The 16,993-nt window shown below is 50.4% G+C and overlaps 7 protein-coding genes across 7 annotated transcripts, besides 1 other annotated feature; 5 read left to right on the top strand and 2 right to left on the bottom strand.

Moving 5' to 3' along the window:
- Nucleotides 1–280: 280 nt before the first annotated feature.
- On the top strand, nucleotides 281–1,612 carry EKO05_0000846 (uncharacterized protein; the record flags this gene model as incomplete). Its single annotated transcript, XM_038944821.1, has 1 exon — nucleotides 281–1,612. One exon carries the CDS (start codon nucleotides 281–283, stop codon nucleotides 1,610–1,612), a length of 1,332 nt encoding a protein of 443 aa, XP_038803390.1.
- A 384-nt stretch (nucleotides 1,613–1,996) lies between these two features.
- On the top strand, nucleotides 1,997–2,329 carry EKO05_0000845 (uncharacterized protein; the record flags this gene model as incomplete). Its single annotated transcript, XM_038936705.2, has 2 exons — nucleotides 1,997–2,080; nucleotides 2,135–2,329. 2 exons carry the CDS (start codon nucleotides 1,997–1,999, stop codon nucleotides 2,327–2,329), a joined length of 279 nt encoding a protein of 92 aa, XP_038803389.2.
- A 458-nt stretch (nucleotides 2,330–2,787) lies between these two features.
- Nucleotides 2,788–4,193, top strand: EKO05_0000844 (uncharacterized protein; the record flags this gene model as incomplete). The annotated part of the gene is made up of 2 exons (XM_059635511.1): nucleotides 2,788–2,904; nucleotides 3,036–4,193. 2 exons carry the CDS (start codon nucleotides 2,788–2,790, stop codon nucleotides 4,191–4,193), a joined length of 1,275 nt encoding a protein of 424 aa, XP_059491494.1.
- A 2,871-nt stretch (nucleotides 4,194–7,064) lies between these two features.
- On the bottom strand, nucleotides 7,065–8,024 carry EKO05_0000843 (uncharacterized protein; the record flags this gene model as incomplete). The annotated part of the gene is made up of 1 exon (XM_038944820.1): nucleotides 7,065–8,024. The coding sequence occupies one exon, from the start codon at nucleotides 8,022–8,024 to the stop codon at nucleotides 7,065–7,067; it is 960 nt and encodes a 319-aa protein (XP_038803388.1).
- A 5,133-nt stretch (nucleotides 8,025–13,157) lies between these two features.
- Nucleotides 13,158–13,196: a tandem repeat.
- Nucleotides 13,197–14,014: 818 nt separating this feature from the next.
- On the bottom strand, nucleotides 14,015–14,541 carry EKO05_0000842 (RNA polymerase II mediator complex subunit; the record flags this gene model as incomplete). Its single annotated transcript, XM_038936492.1, has 2 exons — nucleotides 14,015–14,449; nucleotides 14,500–14,541. The coding sequence occupies 2 exons, from the start codon at nucleotides 14,539–14,541 to the stop codon at nucleotides 14,015–14,017; spliced, it is 477 nt and encodes a 158-aa protein (XP_038803386.1).
- Nucleotides 14,542–14,854: 313 nt separating this feature from the next.
- EKO05_0000841 (uncharacterized protein) lies at nucleotides 14,855–15,946 on the top strand (the record flags this gene model as incomplete). The annotated part of the gene is made up of 1 exon (XM_038944819.1): nucleotides 14,855–15,946. One exon carries the CDS (start codon nucleotides 14,855–14,857, stop codon nucleotides 15,944–15,946), a length of 1,092 nt encoding a protein of 363 aa, XP_038803385.1.
- Nucleotides 15,947–16,338: 392 nt separating this feature from the next.
- Nucleotides 16,339–16,824, top strand: EKO05_0000840 (uncharacterized protein; the record flags this gene model as incomplete). The annotated part of the gene is made up of 1 exon (XM_038944818.1): nucleotides 16,339–16,824. The coding sequence occupies one exon, from the start codon at nucleotides 16,339–16,341 to the stop codon at nucleotides 16,822–16,824; it is 486 nt and encodes a 161-aa protein (XP_038803384.1).
- Between the last annotated feature and the right edge of the window lie 169 nt (nucleotides 16,825–16,993).

The raw sequence follows: 16,993 nt of genomic DNA, 5'->3' as shown, positions 1-16,993 counted from the left end.
TGCATTAGCACGACGCATCTGCCTGGGCCTGACATCATTAGCCCTGTTAGCGCAATTTGTGGACCATCAGTTTCTCAACACCAGTCGATTCTATATTTTCTTAACTTCTCTCCAGGCCCCGATATGATTTCGAGTGAGACAAGTCTTTCACTCACGCCAATGCTGCCAGGCTATCACGTGATGTTGTATGTCGTCCTAAGTATAAGTAGCGAGGTTGACCACTGTCAACTACTGTCAACCAAGCATTGTTGCAGACTTACTTTCACTCCCGTCTGATGCTATGAGCTCCTCACAATATCCACTCCGCCAGTCTGGCATTTATCGCAACCTCCCCACCTTTGACCCCTCGTTGAAAGACCTGAGAGCCTTGGTGCTCGGTGCGACTGGCATATCAGGATTCCACACGATCAGGGCGTTGCTAGACTCCCCTCGCCGCTGGTCCAGAGTTTATGCAGTGTCACGCAGTCCATTATCGAAGAAGCTGCTTTCCCTGCTCACCGAAGAGCAACGGTCTCGCATCAAGCATGTCTCCGTCGACATGACATCTCCTGCGCATGATATCGCTCAGGCTTTTCGTGACGCTAATGTCATGGCTGAATACGTCTTCTACTACGCGTACTTGCCACCCCAGAGCGGACATTCGGCGATGGATCCTAAAACGGCGGAGGAGCTTGTCCAGGTCAACGTGCCACCATTTAAGAACTTCCTTGGCTCCCTACCAATTGCTGGTATCAGACCGAAGCGCATACTTTTGCAGACTGGCGGGAAGAACTACGGTGTGCACATTGGTCGAGTGCGCACATCGATTGTCGAGTCTGACCCTCAACCGAGGCATCTCGCTCCGAATTTCTACTACCCCCAAGAAGACATGCTCCGCACCTTTTGTAACGAGCATCCCGAAACGGACTGGAACATGATCCGCCCCTTCGCAGTTATCGGTGCGACCGAACATGCATCCATGAACACATTTTTCAGTTTTGGCGTCTACGCTGCCATCCAGGCACTAAAGGGCGAGCCACTGAGGTTTGGAGCTGACTTCCAATCATGGCAATTTGAAGCCAGCCATTCTACTGCCAGGTTGACAGGGTATTTGAGCGAGTGGGTGGTACTGGAAGAGAAGTGTGCAAACCAGTCATTCAATGCTCAAGACGGCGGTCTCCTTAGTTGGGACCGCTTCTTCCACGAGTTAGCACGCTGGTATGGGGTCTCCGAGGTTCAAGGCCCCGAACTCGATGAGAAAAAACTTCAAACAACGACCATGGCAGGCGCCGAGGATTGTCCTCTGGGCTATGGACCGCCCTTGGTCATCAGAAACAGCTTCACGCTCGCACAGTGGGCGGCCGATCCATCGAAAAAGAAAGCGTGGGAAGAGATCATGTCCAAATCGAATGGACAGCTGACCAAGAACCCGTGGGACGGCGATCTGAAGGATTTCTTCATGGGAGATTTTGCGTACTTAGCTTTCGGAACCGCATCAACGAATAAGTCTAAGCGATACGGCTTCTGCGGATTTGTCGACACACTTGAGAGTATTTTTGAGATGTTTCAAGAGATGGAGAGACTCGGTATATTGCCACAGATGAAGGTGGATGCTGCTCAGCCACAAGTATAAAACTTGAGGATGTCGCACAAAATATGCACCGAACGGAAGTTGTGTGTGCATGATAGCGGGGATGGCTTCATTATCTGATAACTGGAAACATCTGATGTAGCGTTCTTTAGTCCAGGCTTCAGCTATGTTGCAATTCATACTATCCGAACTATCAAATTTACTACTCATCTGCCCTTTCAGTAGTGTTGGTGCCTAGTGCATGGACCATGTTGGTGGCCTTATGATGATACTTTGATATATGCCTGACTGAACTTTGAAAACCTAGCTGCAAGAACCAACGCACACCGCACACTTCATATGGTAACAAAGTTATCGTTCTTCGCAAGCAGGGTTCCTCAGATACCCATTCAATTCAGAATTGGACAAACCCCCTCTTTTCTAACAATGGGTGCCAATCAGTCTCAACCACGCACGATATCGCCAGAGCCTTATGTGAGCCCTGAGGAGCGAGCGCAGGCTCAAGCAGAGGTAAAGTGCCGGTACAATTGAAGTTTCCACGTGTACGGGACTGACATGGATAAGATGCGCGCAAAACAACAGGCCGCTTTGGATAAGCGGTTTGCAGCCCAACAGAGGAAACCATCACCGATATCGACAGTAGATGCGCCACAGTCAACTAGCGGATCCAAAAAGTTAAGTGCGCTCGAGAAATTGAGCAAAGAGAACGTAGGATGGCGGAATGCAGACGCGAATCATGAGATGAGAAGTTGGAACTGAAAGGACCTGTAGACGCTCAAAGGACGCATTAAAGGAGCTTGATAGACACAAGGGGTCACTAGTATGACAGTGCTAAGCCATCTGTATTCAACGTCTAACTGTTCCTAAGAGCCTGGGTGGAGATGCAATAGGGTCGACCAGAACAACCACCCTGGAGACAGATGTGGGCCTTTCAGCACAGCCAACCACAAGTTCGGTACACTCGGCTCAACACAGAGCACTGGAGGGCTTATGCTTCGTGACACGTAGAAATCGAAAGGAGGATTTGCCAATATGAGAGCATCTAATCAATCGAAGAGTTCTCTAAACGAAAACGAGACGTTCCAAGGTCCAACGCCGATCGCGTATGGATTCGTCCGAAACTCTTTCCAGGTACAGCTAGCGCCGCTGACTAACTTGGCATTTCCCGCCGCATCGTGCATTCCTCTTCCATCTGCATCGATTTCGTCGCACACTGTATGTCTCGGGCCAGATGCAATACCAGCATGACCGAAACAGAAAACCGTGTCGCAAAACGCAAATCACATACCAAAAGTCGGAGAGGATGCTTCCAGTGTAAGCAACGTCATACAAAGGTAGGCTCCAGCTAATTAGACCACAACAAATCCGCAAACTCTTGACATGTCTCAAAGCGCGCTGAGACAGCGCCTGTCGATGTCAGCTCACGAACCTGTTGTTATTGTTGTTTTGCTGACTGGCTATTTAGTGCGATGAGGCTCGTCCACGATGCGGGAACTGTGTTAGACTCGATATCCATTGCAACTGGCCGGTCATACAGAACCAATACTCGGCGTCCTCCCCGCAGTCAAACGTTAGCAATCATGCGTCACCTTTGACTTTGGAACAGCGACCCGTGCCCAGTCCTGACAATCATGAGCCGGGCGATGCTGATCTATCGATACCGGACCTTCGTTTGTTGCACCATTGGATGTCAAATTGCTATCAATCGTTGCGGCCTTATGAGATTTCCTACAAGGAAGATACAATTTGGCGTGATGAATGCACTGAGATTGCTTTCGAGCATCCCTTTCTTCTCCACGGCTACCTAGCTCTTTCTGCTGTGCACAAGGCCCACACTGTACCCGGTGCAGATCGACAAAGTCTTCTCCTGCAAGCCGATTCGCACATCTGCCGTGGACTGGCTGTCTACAGAAAGCACCTCGAAGCACCCATCATTGAAAGGGCTGTTCCTATGTTCATGACATCCACAGTCTTGTTCACATACAATCTCGGCTCTGCACAGCTGGAAAAGCCGGAAGATCCAATAGATGGTATACACCATTGCTTCCGGCTGCTCGCCGGTATTAAGATAGTCGTCATGCCTTTCTGGCTACAGATCAAAGACACTACTGTGTTTTCCCACATAGTTGACTTGGCTGAAGGCGACGATTTAGAGAGTCTCGATGCACGCGGCAAGGATGATACGACCCCAGAGATTCTCGCCCTGGAGGAGTTGACTGGATACCTACTCAACACGCGAGACAGAGAGGCGTGCTTGACGGAAACTGACCAACTCCATACAACTTCAGTGCGGCTCCGACATATTTCCGTGCGAAGCGATGAGTACTCTCTCATACTCAGTTGGGCTGCGCAACTGCAGGAGCACTTCATGAACCTGGTCTCGGCTCATAATCCGGTCGCTTGTGTTATAGTTGTTTACTTTGCTGCCCTGCTGGCTCAAAGTCGTCCGGTCTGGTGGGTTGGAAATTGGCCACAGTGGCTTCTTACAGCCTGCGAACAGCTACTTTCAGCAACACCAGAGCTGCTAAAGTGGATAGACTGGCCTCGACGGATCATAAATTCACGAACCTGGAGCATTGTCTCTACACCGGTCTCCTTCGATCACCCCAACACCGGACCTTGAGAGTACAATCCTAACCACACGCTTCTAGATTGTATTGTGAGTGTCGAAATTGCGAAGCCGACTCGAGCCATTCTCACGGCTATCAAGTCTAGCCAACCAAATGTATCTGTCTTGATATACTGAAGGTCCCCGATACAGGTCTGCGCAGTTTTCATTGTCCGATGAGCAGGAGAAAAGCTGCAGTCTACAGTGGCTCCGTTCGACGACGGATTTGTACTTACTAAGATTCTCCAGGCACAGCGCTTTGATAAGGCCTCGATAGGGTTCAGATCTTTGCAAAGACTACACAACAAATAGCAGTGGCAAGAAATAATACGATTCGGCCAAGATCGAGTCTTAGATGTCATGATTGGGGCAATTTATCGTGTTAAACGATGCAAGAAGGAATGCCTGACTGAAGCGAAAAGTACTCTTCGACATTCCGTACACGAGTGGGACGCCATATCTTCGTCAAGACGTGTATACGCTTTACGACTGTGCTATCACTGGTGCACGGGCTCAACCTCCCTGCAATCAGCCCGCAACCAGCCGTCTAAAAGCACAAATGCCTAAGATATACGCTATACAGTCACAGGTCATGATCGAAGGAACGACAATGCTTGCTATATGGCATGGACATTGCCCTACGTTGTCTGAGTGTTGAATACGCCATCTCCCAGCCCCACGACTGTCTGTCGAGCTACGCGCACGACTTTGGGGGTTCTTACATCCAATAGTATCACGACAGTCAAAATAGCTGAGAATATGCCTCGCCCTTCTCTCGATCACCCTAACGCCTGGGTTCCGTAACGATATCACCCGTCTTTGGTTGCTGCTATCATCTTTGTCATACTCTTTGCTATTGCGACTATCCTTTATATCTGCCAGGTCATCCGGAAGAAAATGTGGTGCTTCATACCATTGGTTGCTGCCGGAATTTGTGAGTCTATCGATATTCACTTGAACGATAAGCATACAATGATGTTATCTGATAGTTGAGACTGTTGGCTTCGTTGGTACATAAACGGATCCCCGCCCGGAGCATCAGAGCTTACTAACATTGTCTGACAGGCCGAATACTTTTGAAGAACGAAATTTCGGCCCTTGAGCCGTTCATTATGCAATTCCTCCTCAGTCTAGTCGCACCCGCGCTATTCGCCGCCTGGATTTACATCATCCTCGGCCAAGTCATCCTTATGGTCGATGGTGAGCGATACTCGCTTATCCGGCAAATGTGGCTCACAAAAATGTTCGTTATGGGGCATGTAAAAAAAAGCATTGAGAATCATGGCATGCAGAACATCTCTGGCAGCAGAAGGGTTGTAATTTGTAAGGGTGTGGGTCTCTATTCGTCAAATCTTCCAGGGAAGTCGAATGTCTTTCCTAGTAGAATAGACAATGTCGTACCGATACCGCTGTGCCGTCACTGAGTCGTTTTACCTAGGCAAACTCAGTTGTTTTGAGAGATTCCCATGGCTCAAGCGGGGTAAGCTTTGTAAGATTGTCTGAGTGGATCGATCCGATGGTTGACTTCCTCCCAGCGTCCTGCAGGGCAACCAGATGTTGCCCTAGCCGACCAGCAAAAGCCGAGAATGTGCAACCAACCAACTGTTCGGTGGAGACCCCGTAGTTCGAAATCACATTGTCCGTCATACTGCAGGCGGATCACATTTGAATTGGTGCCGTAGTGGAGATCGCGCCGAGATTTGTTCTGCCGATCACACTACTTGATGTCTGTGACGCGACAATGTCCTTGCCCGCAAAATCAAGTTTTAATTCTGGGTCAGTTCAAAATTTCCAACTCGACTGTACCATGTCGTGTCTCGGAAATTTTGTGGCACCGGCTGACGCTGTGTGAAACTGAGTCGTTGACGTTGGTTCATGATAGTGCTGTATCCGCAATGACACTGTCACGGATTGTAGCCCCAGTGAGATTGAACCGGGCGTACGTACAGTTCAGACACTACATACCAAGGCAAGATGTAATCCGGAACGTGCGTCATCTGGATTTGTAGTTTGTGGTTCTAATAGCTTCCTAGGTTAAATGCGACACAAGAGTGATTTTGTGCGCTGATCCCAACAATGTAGTGCTCTCTCTGACAGCAGCCCTATATGCATCGCCATAGCGAACAAGTGAGTTGTGATGGTATAGACTTGCATAAATTTGCAAAACTAGCACAATGGAAAACGAGAAAGAGATATATAGAGATCTGAAGCAAAGGTGACACATAAGATTTCGGGGAGAGAAGTCAGCCCTTGATCACGACTGCGACATTCAAAGAGTCAACTCGGCAAAAATATCCGCCTCATCAACCGTGGGTAGACTGGCGGGTGAACCATGAAAACATCTATAGCCTGATATCGTACTACAGACGCTGCACAGTAGGCATTCAGATTTCAAGTAGCAATACAATCGCCCAAAAGATGCTCATCGTCACCGAAAGTCTTTCAAAGCTGTTCACGAGAGCCTTGCGCTGCTTTACGTTTGAATTCAGTATGTTTTTACAAAGGTATCGCTATGTGTAATCCCGCTCTCTCGCTGCGCCTACGCTCAATGCTCGGTCGAAAGTGTCCAAGACTGCACGAGTCTTCGATGTTGTAGAAATATGATAGTAGCCAGGAGAGTATCGTTATCCGTCCGCCATCATCCTCCAACCTCGGTTTCTATCAGCTTCGTCTCTCAACCCGACTCTACGTCGCAGTACTTCTTTCGAGGTACTATCAGCATGTGTTTTCATCGCGACCGATCGTGCCAATTAGGGGAACTTTTTATCGTCAAACGTATTGGGAACCGTTCGTGGCGGAATCTGGGCTCATTGCTGAAGTTGCTGATGATTCAGCGCAAAGCAAAACTGAAGTACCTAGGTATGGCTCCTCTTCGTATTATTGCCTTCACTCTCCCTCTGGTGATAACACCTTGTCAATTGAGCCCATGCCGGAGTCCAAACTCGCTGACAAGGAAGAGAAGAAATTGTTACGTTGGCCTCTAATTGCTAATCGATCTGCTTGGCGCTGCAGGTATAATTTTAACCGAGTATCAGGACATTGCGTATGCTGACCAACAAGCTGCATCAAGTCTCGCATGCTATTCTTGAGCATCTCCACCTCGGCTTTGAGTAGTTTGTTCCGCCGCTCCGCGTCCCGTGCTGCCTCCACCAGGTCTTCCTCCTGCCGTTTTTGTTTGCTTCTGCATTTGCTTGCAGCCTTTCGATTCTTCTCCAAGTAGACAGCTCGTGCGGAACCAGGTTCTACGTATTCTGAGCCCCTTCTCCGTCCAACTTGTGATTGTGGCGTTGTCGATGAGTGTGTTACGAAGTTGGATTGCGGGCTGTCACAGCGGCGTTTTGACGATAGAGGATTCGTGTCATCAGTAAACATTGTATATTTAGGCGAGCCAGCATGCCGCAGCTGATTGTCGAGCGAGAATCTGCAGTTGGAGCTGGGTGACGCGTGGTCCGAATTGAAGCGTGTGTCTGTGTGCGATACTGTTCTGGAATCGTACGCAATCGTATCGGCAGACGATGGGCATAGAGCTGCAGTCGACACAGCAAGAGTCGTATTGATGCTGGACTGTGTGTCGAGGTCTTTGAATGAGTATTTAGAAGCGATCCTGCTGTTCAGACCACGATTTGTTAAGTTGGTCTGTTCGAAGCTTGATTGGAACGTAGATTGTCTGTCAGAAGGTCGTGGATTGGCCACAACGAAGTCCATGTAGCCTGTCGTTGTCATAGGTGCATCTTTCCCCCACGGAGCGGGCGCCCAGCAATCCGATGTACTGTGCATGTTGAAGTCCGGCTCAAAAGGTTGATATTGATCGCTCAACGCTTCCGTCGCTAGGATTGCCACCGACATAAAATGGAGGTGTGGAGTGACTGACAGGTGGGAGAGGGGTGTGGGGTGGACCGTTTGATAATTATCTCCAAAATCTGGGCGTGTCCCAATGGTTCCAAGATTGTGGGAAGGAGCGAACTTAGTTTAGGCCGCCCGCAGCTGGAATAAGTCCGGCCTGGCCACCTGGAGAAGGGTTGAACTAAAAGCGAAGCGTACTTATATCAACATCCTGCGCGACTCGGCTCCAGAAAGCTTCCAACCAAAGCGCTCCCTGTTGGCTGCTGAGCGTGACGCAACATCACTGACAGGTAGCACGTAAGTAACGCTCGTCCTGTGTACAGTGGAGAATCGGCCATTTTGCAACATGATTGTGAGCAAGGGTATGGGAGTTCCATGCTGGGGCCCTGCAGCCGGAACCTTGTTGCCTTGCAATTGGTCTGGGACATCGTGTCCGCAACGGTATGTGTGGCTAAGCAAGGCTCTTTTTCTCACTTACTGAGCATTTGCTTATGTCCAAGCCTGGAATTCGAGGCAGCACAGCAAATCAATCAAACAAGGGCCTCAGTTGGCCGACATGACTGACCGTGCTCGTCAAGATCTGCCCTACCGGTTAACGTGGCCGTGACCAATCAACATACATCTTGCCTGTGTGAGCTCTGAACGTGGGGTCACCGTTTCGGCCCGGCTTCGTCTAACGTCGCGCCAGAGCTGCAACAAGTATAACTCCTTCGGGTGGACTTCCGCGCAGCGCTAGAAGGGCAGTCTTGTCGCGGACCTCGAACTAGTGGGAGTTGCAAATTAGAGCTGGCGCGGCTGTATGTTAGTTCGTTCAATTGAAAGCTCCTGTTTCATCATGGTTGTCGCATGTGGTCGTTGCCTGCATTGTTCTGTATTCTGATTCTAATCCATGCTTGGGTAGGTTAGTTGCAATCTCGACTTCTGCCTTCTCCACCACCAACTATGCCATGTCCACATGGCTGGACACAAAACTTCTTCGACAAGTTTTCATCTGGAACTGGTAGTTAGACGCGTGGCCTAACAGACAAGGCGTGAGTAGTGCCCAGTCTGGTTGTTGACCCAGCCTATGAGAATCACTGAGCGCTAGGGGAATCCTGCCTGCCACGGAAACACTGTAAAAGCGTCATTCAGCTGATCATCCTGCAGGAGCAGCTTATGGTGTAACTCGCATTTCTAGGAGCCCTGGTACCTTGGGTCGAGAACCGGCGAATGAATGCGGCCCTTTTCCGAGGCGTTCCTCAGCGGCAGCCTACTCAGCCTCGCATACCGTTCGAATCGGGAAAGGGCGAGTAGATGCTAAGCCGTTCCATGCAACGGTTTGGATGGCTAATCGCAAGGCAAGGGAGTGTTCCTTCTTCCCTGTTTGCGGTGAGCACCGGATTCTGGCAGGTGAAAGAGAAAGACTGCCGACTCCTTTATTCTCGTTGTCCACTTATAAACGAAGATGATGTTTACGTTGTTCGATTGTTCTGACTCGGAGCGTCAAACCCGTCTATACCACGTCTTTATCCATGCAAAGGCCAAGGAGGTACCCGAATGAACCCAGCATACTTGCTTTCTTAAAGTTGAGATGGCAGTGTGGCTTTACGTTGCTTTGCCGGAGTCAAAATTCCCATGTGGCTAACATTTCACCTTCGCGATCCACCATCTTGGTGAATCTCGCTTTGACCAACAGGAATGCTCGCCGGAGGTGGATACTCTCGCCGCCAGATGCTGCGATGTACATCTCCGGACAATTTCCATCGCTTCGCGTTGTCTCCCTTTTCACATGGCTAACTCTCAAGGGCGGCCGTCGCGCTGCAACGTCATAGAGGTTTGCTTTCCGTTTGCTTTGCTAGGGGTGGAAGTCTGGATGTCTACACGACTACAAATATAGCTGCTGGCTCCCACACCTGTGGATTCCTTGAAGGGGTCACACCCTCAGTACCCAATGTCTGTTCACGGAACTCAGGTCTTGTGAGTTGTGGGATGGCAGACTAACACAATGCGTTCTTCCAACAACCGTCGTGATTGCCCCGGAAGGTTCGAGACACGACACTCGCTGTCTAGTAGCAGTGCTGTGTGATATGGCGGCTGATTTGTCTTGAAACTTCTGGGAGCTGCCACAGTAGCTCATCGAACCGCTGTGGAAATGAGCATAGTCAGTCAGATTCCCTGCTCCTGCAGTGCTCCACCCGCGTTTGATTTGTTTTTGAAAGCAACGCATCCACCCCACGAACAGGTTCAAGCGGCTCACGAACGTTGCCAAGGCTCAACCTCAATGAGAAGATCACTACGCAATGGCAAAAAGATTGAAAGCTTTGCTTGTTGAGGAGACTCACCTAATTGCAGACGCTCCGTGGGAAGAAGTCTTAAGCATGGATCAACAATAGCACTAGTTCCTCAAGTCAATTCAGAGTGGGTTGCTTCTAAATCACGAATAATATCTGTCACGAGCGTGAGGCTGCGTGCCTTCTTTTCACGGTAGTAGGATAGTCTCGGCTGATCTGATCGGAAAAATTTACTTCACCAGTCGCTACTGACTGACACTGTCGCACTATTATCCCTTAACTTTTGTTCGATAATTTCACAACTCATCATCATTGTCACTTTTCGCATGCTGTGTCTCGTGAAGATCGCGTTTCTTGCTCTAGATTCTTCTGCCTATTTGCCACCTTAACACCAGTTTTGAGTATTCCTAAGCATTAAACTTGTGAGCCGCGAACGTACATAGGCATGGGTGAATTCTGTACGTCAGCCTCAGATTATCGGTATGTCTCGAGATGTCTATCTCAAACACTCCAATCATCGTCACTGCACTTTACTTCTTCCTAATCAGCTCCAACAGACTGAGAAAGTGATCTGTACCAGGTTCAACAGATGTTCTTTTCTTACGCGCCATCAGCTGCGGCCCTTTTCCTTTGATCGGAATATTGCATACATCTGCTCGAGTGTTCGATATCTTGTCGACCACTACCTTTAGCGGAGTCTTGTTTGTGTTGTTTGGGCCTACATTTTGCTCATATGCTTGCATCTCAAATTCCCTATTGGCAGCCACTGGGGCATTCGCCGCCGCTTTGAAGTAATCGTAGGAGACACAACCTTCATGAAGCGTGGTAATATGGTGTGATCCTGTCATTGCTGAAGACGTATGCATCGAGGCAGGCAGGTTCACCTTTACTGCATCCGCGGACAGACCCATCATCTCATAGTCGACGGTCTGCGTCTGCCAATCCTCAGAGCTTCCGTCTTGCGCTTTAGAGAAGATGTTTTTCTTTTGATCGGTCTGTAGGAATGTAGAGTTTGTTAAGATGGGATGTAGCAATATCTCGGCGCTGTAGCATTCTCCCTCTTTGACGGTCAACGCCAACGTCTCGATACCGGCTTGCATCTCCTTCTGTAGACCTTTTGCATGATCGAAAGAAATGGCACCAGACGAATTGATAAAAGCCGATATTTGAATCTGGAGGGAAATGCGTTTGGTGCCCGTTGAAACATGAGATACCCTGTAGGCTGTGAGGGGATGTTGCTGAGTAGGTTCGTTGAGAAGTCCGATGATCTCTTGCTCTGACCATGTCTTTGCTGTCTTTTGATCTCTTCCAATAGTATTCTCATTTGTTCCCACGGCAAGTTGCTGAGATGTTGTCAAGAATGGCGTGTCCACAGATGTAGTCGATGATGGTCGTTCGTGTCGCCGTGTCACTTGAAGAGATTCCGGCGCCTTATCTTTGCGTGCCGTCTGGTCTTCTAGAACGGCGCTGCGTGCCCCTTTTACGTCCAAAAAGGGGTCCGGGCTTTCATAGAAATCGTCTCTCGTGGCACATGGTTGATCTGGCGTGTTCGGCACTAGATGAAGTAAGCATTCCAGGAAGCTCATTACAGCAGTCTACAGAGTCAGTAACTTGATTGATTCACAAACACTTCGATTCTACTAACTGATGTCTGGTCCTCCATTTTTGTTTCCAGTTCAGCTCGTTGTTCTTGCACCTGCCGCAGAAAGCTGCCCAGCGTCACAGAAGCTCGCTCTCGATTGTTCGCCCATCGCGCAAAGTCTAACAGTGACCGCAAGCGACTCTGTAGCTCAGAGACACTTAGGTTACTCTGAGCGACAGCGTAGTCTTTTCTGTCATAGTTTGAAGGTTGCTGAGCGATTGGATGGTCTTGCGGTTTGTACGGCACAAGCGGAGTGATTTGCGGAGGTATAGATGTAGGACTGAACTCGAGCGAAGGGCGATAGCGAAGCATATCTGAAGCTTGAACGTCGCGAAATCCTGAAGAACCATGAAGATGAAGGTGCCATGCTGTTAAAGCTGGCAAATTTGAGAAGGTCATAGCGCAGGGTCCTTGAGGTGAAGGCGGATGAGATGTTGCTTCGCTGATCTCGGGGTATGCAAGACTAACATCACAGAGCGTAAAAAAATCCTTGAGAAGCTCTACATTTGCAGTGCAGAAACTACGGCCGTTCAGTTGAGCTGATAAATTTGGGGGTAGGTGGGTGACCAGGAAGAGTGAGGCAGGAGCAAGCCCACGCTAGTTCAGGCGTTCGAGACCTACAATCCGGCATGCCATGCCACCACATGTACGGTACTATTCGATACCGTTTGGTTTAACTTGTTGTATCCTATCACTCTACTATTCTCTGGATTTGGTCCCGCTACCACTCGCAGAGAGTCCTTATCCTGGATTGTCCTAAAACCAGCCAACGTCCTTCGATCTCCTTAGATTGACTTTGACACGACATTGCTCTGGCTAGAGACAGTGCCCCGTAGACGTTACCAAAGGAGGTACTCACAATACAAAGTTTAAACAGTATGCGAATTGACCATCATGGATAGAGCAAGACGTGGCACCATTTTTTACCCAGACCGTTGGTCAGGGTTCTCCGCACAGGACTCTAATCCCCACTTTCCCTCATACACAAGCCGAGGAAACACTTTTGCGGAGAAGTTTGGGCAGTCAAGATTGCCTCTTGTGCCACGGACACGAGCGGATGCAAGTGCTGGCCGAAATACGGAGAAGGGGAGCCTGAATACGAGATGCTGCAGCTTGCGGGTCGTACGGCGACGTAGTGTAGTTTGCCTTGCATAAGGGGCGAGGGTATGAAACGCAAGGCGAGGCTACGGAAAGAGGTATGTTATTGAAGCTAGGGTACGCGTCAAGCGAAAGCGAAAGGGAAATCGATCGTGATGGGAAAGGATCAATTTACACAAAATTGTAGCCCGCTGAAGGCATGCATGTTCCAGTACAACAAGTAGTTTTCTATCATGCTGGGCTGTCGGCAAGGAGCAAAGTTTGCAACAGGGCATAGCAAACCTGATTATTGCTATATGCTTCTACCACCTGACTTTCACAATCATGATCAGGCTCTGTTGAGGCGTGTAAGCAAAGCTATAAAAGGGACGCAGATTCCCTTTCACGTTCCTGTCATCCTCTCAGTATGCCATACAACTCAAGAGGCCGATACCAACCCTCAAGGCGAGGCTTCTCGCACCACTATTCAGACGTAAATGCCGTTCACGATGGGCAGCGCGAGCACCGAAGGAACCGACCAATGGGAGTGCATCTAGAAAACCTCAATCTGTGGGCCACCGAACTCCCGCTCTTGGCGGCCGATTGCAACGCTTTGTGCAATAGTGCCATGTTTGCGCAGGAAAGGCGCCACTACGCACAGGCCGAAAGTTTACTAAATAGGTTGAAGGCTCAGCTAGAGGCGATCGATGAGGACCTGAGGTGGGACGGACTTGAAGCGGCGCCCCGGGCGAATGTGTGGCGGTCAAGTTAGTGTTGCTATGTGCGCTTTCTTGTCGTGGCAATGTGTTTCCGGGACGCCCGTGCTAGGTATTGGAGCCATAGACGCATTTGCGTGAGAATCAAATCATACTCCGACTGCATCTCCGCAATTGGCAAGCTTACTAGGAAGTCCTACAGGTCCCAGGGATGCACAGGGTTGGTAGTGTCGGGATAGGGATCTTGTGGTTCCGTCCGGATCCAAAGCCGTCTTCATAGACGCACATTCATCGCATCCTGCCAACGCCCATGATCTTCTCCTCCACCTTCGTCAGCAACAGCTCTTTGTCCTTGACGGCTTGTAGCCGCTCGCTTTCGAGCTCTTCCAATTCCCTTTCGAGCTCCTTCATGCGCTGCACTTGCTCGGCTTCACTCGAGTGAACACCAGGCAGATTCGCTATTAGCATCTCGATCTGCTGCGACTTGACTACCAGGTCTTCCGCCATCTCTTTTAGATCCTTGTTAAATTCTTGCTTAGTCGGCTGTGCGGGTGGTGCGGGCTCGTTGGTCTGGGTGGGTTGCGCAGAGTGCTGTGTTGCGTTCTCAGACTTGTCGGTGGCTTCTTTCTCAGCGAACGAGCTGAGCTTTTGCTGGCCTTCTGGTACACTTGGGGGCGCCCTGGTGCGTATCTGGAAGAGCTGCGACTGCATGATGTTCAGAAGCTAGTCGCCGTTAATGAACATGTCGTCATATGTTCGCTCCCTACGCGTACCATGTCCACCTCATCTTGCATCTGCGTAAGAATGTCGGCCATTGTGGGGTGATGTCAACCTTCACCAATGTGGATTGTTATTATGAACGGCCTGCGAACACTCAAACCAAGGGAGGGCGTGGGTGGCAGTTAGAGTTACCGTGCGTGTGGGGTGAGGGACGTTGAGAGACATGGCGTGCGGGAGGACGCGTCCATAAGGCTGAACTAGTCATTCTTAGCTCGAAACTCACGCGATTTTGACCTTTGCTCCACCCCCTCCCCACATCGAACGGTCAATTGCACCCCACACTCTTTCTTTTACTATCCTTTGTGTAATTATGTTACCCTTATGTGCATACATTGAAGCCCATTCGTAATGCGACCTTCATTGCACGTACCATGGCTCAAGAACGCATCACTCCTTCTCTGGCACCCCCGAGCACCTCCGCAAAGCCTCGTTCCACGCCGTATCGCGACCACGTCCGCCCACAACGCTGCGCCTGTTGACCTTCCGAGGCTGATCGTCCCTCACGGCTCGAAAGATCATAATTCGCTGGCGACATTTATCGAATACGCGAACCGCGCGAAACTCTCTCCTCTACGAACGTACTACGTGGGAACCCACTATGAGTACACGGCTGCTCTTTCCCTCATGCGACTTGGCTTTTCTCTTCTTCGCACAGGCGCAAAGAACGACGCTGGCATCGATCTCATCGGACACTGGGTTTTGGCGCCTTTGAACGAACCATTGCCCGTCATTATCCAGTGCAAAGCACGAACATGTTCACTCGGGCCGTGCCATGTCCGCGAGCTCGAAGGATCGTTTCGCGCCATGCCTGCTGAATGGAGGAGAAAGCCTGTTTTGGGTTTGCTAGCGACAACGTTGAAGGCCACAAAAGGGACGATGGAGGCTATAAGACGAAGTTCTTGGCCCATGGGCTTCGTCATGATTTCCAGGCAAGGGTTGATCCAGCAATTTGTGTGGAACAGAGCTGCTTCAGACCATGGGCTGCAAGGCGTTGGGGTGACAGTGAGGCATACGCCGCGGGCACTTTTAGTCGAAGCTGAAGTACTGAAGGAGGTAGAAGAAAAGACTTCTCAGCAGAAGAAACGTACATTCAAATTCGCAAACGCAGGCACACAGACAGACATACAGTTGACATGGATGGGCTCACCCATTTTCCCCGAACGGGATACCCTGGATCGAGAGACGCTGGATTTGATTGCTCTGGCTGCCCCAAAACAGGCTACAGAGCAACCGAAACGTCGACCCGGTCGACCTAAGAAGGGGGAAGAAGTTCAGGCTGCTGTTGTTCGACTCAGAAGGGGACCAAAGCGTACGAGGGACAATGCACCTTCACCTCGTGGCGGTCAGGTCGCCAAACCTAGACATCCACTTGTGGCTCCCAAGGGTGGTAGGCCAAAGGGCGCCAAGAACAAAGTCAAAAGCCCGAGCGACGTGGGCTGAAGTGTGCGATTGTTTGCTTCAACAAACTCGACCTGCGTTGTGCATACTCTCATCTTTTGTGGGAAGTCACTACGAGATGCAATGTGAGATCGTCACAGGGCTGCACGCCGCTCTTACCTCATGGATCAATCGCAGTACATGTATTTCGAAAACCAAACATTGTGTCAACACCACCTGCACCACCAGCGGCCATTGTAAGTAGCAAACCAGCTCACGCAGCGCATCCGCTAACCTCCAGACCCAGCGCCATCATTCTAGCACCATCACTACCTCATATTATTCCGTCGCTAGCACCACGCCACCAGCACTGCGACCCCACGACCCCACGGCCAACTAGCACAATGACCATCCCCAACGACTTCGTCTAGTACTCGAACGAGACACGCCAGCAGATGCGCACGCCCTCAGCCATCTGGACGGTGCCGCACTCGCCCAACGACGCAAACATCAGTCGCGACAATGCGCAATGCATCTGGCGGCGCAGATGGCAATGCAAGTACCGTCTCCTCGAGCGGCCGCGACAGCTGCAGCTTCTCAATTCTATCCTACGCGGGGGGTCCCCCGCCGCTGCCGTGCAGTTGGTGGTCCACAGCATCGTCGCGCAGCGCGAGCGCCTGCGGCTACAGCTTTCTGGACAGAGGGAGCGGTGTGTGCATGTAGCCATGGAGATCTTTGGCAGGGGCTTGCAGGACCCGGCGGAAAGATCGAAGGCGCTTAATGCTCTGTATGTGGCGACGGGGGGCTGGGAGACAGGCCAGAGGATCAAGAGAGAGTGGGATATGTTTTACGACATTCGAGAGGACCTGGGGAATATCGAGGGCGAGTTGAGGATTCTAGGTGCGAACCATTATCAGGGCGCAGAGGATTGGGAGGATTAGGAGGATTGGGGGGATTGCAATTGAGGAATGACTGGTTCACGGACGCGACTCGATCTGGGGCTTGTATGCATGCAGATTCTTGTTGATGCAAATTGGTGGCGGTCTTATGTACATGTAACACACACAGCGACGGCAGTCCGTACAAATACAACGCTAAACAATGTCCAAT

This window comes from Ascochyta rabiei, chromosome 1 (genome assembly GCF_004011695.2).
Source record: "Ascochyta rabiei chromosome 1, complete sequence".
NCBI classification, from domain to species: domain Eukaryota; kingdom Fungi; phylum Ascomycota; class Dothideomycetes; order Pleosporales; family Didymellaceae; genus Ascochyta; species Ascochyta rabiei.
This window is presented reverse-complemented; position numbering and strand designations above follow the sequence as displayed.